Source organism: Zingiber officinale, chromosome 1B (assembly GCF_018446385.1).
Source record: "Zingiber officinale cultivar Zhangliang chromosome 1B, Zo_v1.1, whole genome shotgun sequence".
Classification (NCBI taxonomy): Eukaryota; Viridiplantae; Streptophyta; class Magnoliopsida; order Zingiberales; family Zingiberaceae; genus Zingiber; species Zingiber officinale.
The window spans coordinates 3,212,511-3,217,591 of NC_055986.1; the positions used below are offsets into that span (position 1 = coordinate 3,212,511).

The 5,081-nt window shown below is 36.1% G+C and overlaps 1 protein-coding gene across 1 annotated transcript; it reads right to left on the reverse strand.

Annotated features, from left to right (window-relative positions):
* Positions 1-206: 206 nt before the first annotated feature.
* On the reverse strand, positions 207-2,280 carry LOC122047056 (60S ribosomal protein L36-3-like). The gene is made up of 4 exons (XM_042608093.1): positions 2,148-2,280; positions 1,926-2,029; positions 1,145-1,344; positions 207-434 (listed from the first exon to the last, which is right to left on the reverse strand). The coding sequence occupies exons 1-4, from the start codon at positions 2,200-2,202 to the stop codon at positions 404-406; spliced, it is 390 nt and encodes a 129-aa protein (XP_042464027.1). The 5' UTR covers positions 2,203-2,280; the 3' UTR covers positions 207-403.
* Between the last annotated feature and the right edge of the window lie 2,801 nt (positions 2,281-5,081).

Sequence of the window (5,081 nt, forward strand, 5' to 3'; positions counted from 1 at the left end):
TAAAACGTAAGTGCTCTAAACTAGATAAATTAACTTAGATGAGTAAAAGAACAAGTCTGTTAACTCTACGAATTTATCTTAATGTAACTAGATGAATTAACAAATATTTATTAAAGAGATGAGAAAATGATTAATCAGCTCAACTTGGTTTGTTATATTTATGGCCTCACACTTATGAAAGAAACAATCAAAGTATACAAGCTGAATGATTAATTAATTGGTTCACTAAAAATACGCTGAAAACGGATACACCTGTCAAGGACACCACATACAGGAGATTTTTCAAATCGCTACGACTACAATTCTGAAGGGAAAAGGCAGATCAATTGCTAAAATAAAGTGCAAAAACAAGAAGAAAAAAAACGGCAGCATAATACTGAATTGTAGCCTTGCGAAGGGTCTATCATTTCTTCTTGTCGCTAACTCCAGCGGACCTGAATAACCAAACATCGTGAGAAATTGAAGGCGGAAGCAAATATATGGCTAGTTTAAAAGGAAATAATGACTCGGTATTAAAAAAAAAAAGTACCATCAAATGTTACTTTAGACACCAAATAATTTAAAGGTTCTTATAAATTTATGAAATAGCATCGCTGATTCATGAAATCAGAATGGCTAGAATTAAAAGGAGTATTTTGTATCCTATAATTTGCTCAGTTAAATTTCTATGTCTGATTTGCATTTGCAGGAAGCAATAAGAAATAATTTCCAAAAAACCTTGTTGCAACCAAAAATTCTATTGCATTTTTTGGACTTTTTAAATAAGTTTAAATAATCCTGACTTGAATAATTGGGAAAAAAAACTAAGTTGAATTTAAAAACAATACTCAGTATTCAACCAAACATAGAATAATTATCGCATCATGATTTATCATGGGAACTAAACATAGAATTAATGTGTTTTGTGGATATCCCACATCAGTTGTACATGGTTATTAAACACCTAGAAGGTTTATCATACATACCAGATGATAGATCCATCTAACACATGGAACTACAATTATTTCTCTCAATTAGCCATTCTATTAATTGTGGTCATTAAACAATTTTAAATATGTAAAAGAATGCTTTTAGCACAGAAGAAGATAGGTAAAAATAAAACAATGAAATTCCGGACAAGTGGAATCAAGATTGAACCGAATACCTCATCTTCCGAAGAACATTTGCCATCTCCTCTCTTTTCTTTTTTGCCCTCTTATGTGTGCCAAGCTTTCTTTTTGCAACTTTTAGGGCTCGTTTGTCCTTCCCAACTTTCAAAAGTTCAGTGATCCTTTTCTCATATGGCGCAAAACCAGCAACCTCTCTGATCAAGCTCCTGACAAAGTGAACCCGCTTGCTAGTTTTCTGAAAAATAATTGTTTCAAATTCAACAATGCTAAAGTGCCTTAGTCAAACAAAAAAATAGAATGCATCAGAGAAAGCAACATGTTGAAGGTTTAATCTAATGTAATTAGACAAGTGACATAAGACATTTCAATGGGCATCTTAACATAACCGAAAAAAAATATTGAAGGGAAAAAGTAAGAACGATCATGAATATGGAAACACATACAACATGCAAACACACAAAACCAGCTGCCAGAATTATACACTTAAGAGGACTTTCAAAAAATTGGGCAAATAATGAATATGACATCCAAACTGGCATAAAAAGTAATTACATGCAAATTTGGCTTACAACGGAAGGGTAGTGATAAGTTATATGTTCAATATGAGATAATCGTAAATTGAGACTGTATTGAACTAAAACCCGTAGCTTGATAGTAATACGTATACTGATAATGACTCTGACGAGAGATAATCGCAAAGAAATTTTGAGGCTAGAGTACTTCATCAATTTCCAGTTGCAAATGAAGAGGCAAAATAATTTCTAGAATATCATCAAGAGATCAAAATATCAGCTTAAAAAAAAATGAAATTCATACCCCTTTTCTGCTTGAAGGTCGAGGAGGCAACTCCCTTCGGGTGACGATGTGCCCTTTGTTAAGCCCCACAAAGAGACCGGTCTTTGGCTGAGGAGGAGCCATTTCTACACCCGGATAGTAGTTTAATTCAACAGATGCACAAGAAAACCACGTACGCAGGAAAGATCGAGACGTAAAGAGGCCAAAAAAAAAATCTGGAACGGAGACGACCAGATCTCTTACCCGTGAGAACCCAAGCAGAGAGGCCTACAAACCCTAGCGGCGGCACACAGAACATTAAATAGCAGGCGATTACAAACCCTAGTGGTTGCACACGAAAGAGGGACTCGAGAGTAACGTAATTACGTCGTTGCCCTAGAGTGATTAGGAACGTTGGATCAATTGATTAAATAATGTCAAGATCTTAAAACGAAATTAAAAATTTCTGTAATAATTTTTTTAAAAAAAAAATAATAATAGCTTATAGATAAAACACTGAAATTAAATAATAAAAAACGTAAAAAATATATATAGTTTTAGAAATTATTTTGTAAATTTTATTAAATCAAATTTTTATTTTTTACAAGACACACAAATTGAGTCAACATCCTGCTATTTAGTCTGCAAATTCATATCAGACCGTCGGATTAAATCTCGATTCGATTGCCATTCTTATGTTCCATTCATGCATAGTATTAAAGTACCTTTTTGTGATCCACATTAAGATTTTGTTACTAGAGGGTTTGTTTTCCTTCCCTTGAGACTATGTGAAAAAGTATTCGCTGACAACAATAAGGTAACGAAGCAATGGACAAAAACATGCTCGAAGATCTAAGGTCTCTTCCTGAAGAGGACTAGATGAGAATGTCGGCCATGATCGATCAAATCCAAAGCCATAATAGGTATTTCGAGTGATCCTGTCTGAAAGTTGAGTAAATGAGCGACGATGAGGAGGCTGGACTTAGAGCTGGAAATTGCGAGCATGTGCACACCATAAAAAGAGCATACGGGAATATTAGAGTGAGAATCAAGGAGTGGGTCTTTGGCGCAGATACTCCGACACTCAAGTTATAACTGACCCCCAAATGAACAGTAGAATAATAGCATAGATGCATGTGATCGTGTATCTAGTTAACAGAGAGGACCCTCTTTTTATACTGCCTCTCATAATCTCTGTAATAATGAGACGTCAGAGAATGTTTGATGTCAGAATATGTTAGGCAGAGGAAAATGCATGACAACCCTTCCCTAGGCAGTGGAAGGTTTCGTTGCATTTATACGTCAGAGTCACGAAATATTCTATGGTGAGTAGTCGTTATTCCCTGACAAGTTGTTACGATTCTCTGACAGTGTTATCTCTTATAGGGAGTCCGATCGGCTTGAAGCCGATTGAGTTTATACTAGGAGTTTTACCTATGATAAGTGAGGAGTCGAGCCTCATAAATCCAACCGGATCTCGGGTCGATCGGGTATATGTTGAGAGTCTTGTCCATGAGAAGTGGGGAGTTGAACCCCGTAAATCCGACTATCTCTGGGGCCGATCGGGTGTATGCTGAAAGTAATGCCATGAAAAATGGAGAGCTGAGCCTAGTAAGTCCGACCGATTCTGGGGCAGATCGGGTGTATACTGGGAGCTTTGCCCATGAGAAGTAAGAAGTTGAGACCTGTAAATCTGACCGGCTTTGGGACTGATCGGGTGTATGCTAGGAGCTTTACTCATAAGAAGTGGGGAGCCGAGTCCCGTAAGTATGATTGACGTTAGGGTCGATCGGGTGTATGTTGGAAGCCTTGTTCATGCGAAGTGGGGTGCTGAGCTCCGTAAATCTGATCGACTTTCGGGGCGATCAGATTTATATTGGGAATATTGCCCATGAAAAGTATAGAACTGAGCCTTATTGATAGTGATTCGTTCAACCACATACATTCTGACTTTAAATACACATTAACTATTATAGCTATCTCATCTTTATTTTAATCATCACATCATCTTAATTATCGATTCTATATTAGTTTTTGGTCCACTCACCATGCGCCGTCGAGTTATATTGTAATTTTTATTTACACATCTCTTCTTGTCTTCTTCTTGATTACTTGGACGAACTAGGGGATAGATTGTCAATCAACTACGCATGAGTTAGAATGCTTTAAACAGTGCTACACTCGCATCGACTGTGTTTGCTATCTCCTCTCCGCGCGTTAAAAATGGATATACACAGCTAGGTTCATCAATTGTTTCCTTAGTATGCTTATTTCTCGGTGCCACAATATCAACTAGCAGGTATTCCCAATGGTCAATACAAGTGGCGTGGTTGTAGATGTCAGATGCCACTTCATCTATTAATAGGAAGTAACTCGAAAGTGCATTTGAACGCTCGTCTTTGCTGATGGTTTGTTATGGCTGAATCCCACGAAGTGTTGAAGTGACCGATTACTAAGTAGCAAGATGAATTTTGGCGATTGACACATGAAGGAACAATAGTTGGATTGGTGTTTAAGGAATTAGATGCTGAACTTTTTTTTCATTTCAAAAAACATATTTTCATTTCATTGTCATCTCTTCTAAATGGCAGATACATTTCATTGGATATTCCATTTGCTTTTGATCGATAATTTCAATTATTCGTGATAGAATAAATTGTATCAATTATTTTTCTTATCTTGTGGTTTTTGGTGGGTTGTATGGATCTCTACGCTTAACAACTTTTCAAGTGTTGGGATTTATTGTGTTTTTCCTAAAAGCTGACCTAAAGTATTGGGGGTTTCAGAAAACCCGAATCTGAAATTTTTTGAATGAAAACCCAGATTGGGCCAGGTTTCAAGTTTCTTTTTTTTTTGCAGGTTTTATGCATTTTACATAGTATTTTGTAGATTTATGGTACATAAATGTATGGTATATATTATAAAGCAACTCAAACCTAAATTTTGAAATCATTGAATTTGAACCCCACCGCTAGGGATTGTTAGGAGTTTGCCTAATGTTTTTACTACTACTAGGGGTTTGATATCTAGTTACTACCTGGTGGGACTTCTTCACTTGTTAAACATTTACTCATCCTTAATCTACTTGGACTTTCAATGCTAAACATTGAGTCCTCTTAACTTGCCTAGATATTCTATAGTGACACTTATTGGACTTCATTTTTAGTCAACTATTTGTTAGACTTTCTACATGTAAGC

Bases quoted from the DNA above. Each gene is read 5' to 3' on its own strand.
- LOC122047056 (XM_042608093.1), bottom strand. From the start codon at position 2,202: ATGTTCTGTGTGCCGCCGCTAGGGTTTGTAGGCCTCTCTGCTTGGGTT. The intron at 1,345-1,925 runs GTATGAATTTCA...ATTATTTTTCAG, and splicing joins GACCTTCAAGCAGAAAAGGG to AAAACTAGCAAGCGGGTTCA. The intron at 435-1,144 runs GTATTCGGTTCA...TTGGTTATTCAG, and splicing joins AATGTTCTTCGGAAGATGAG to GTCCGCTGGAGTTAGCGACA.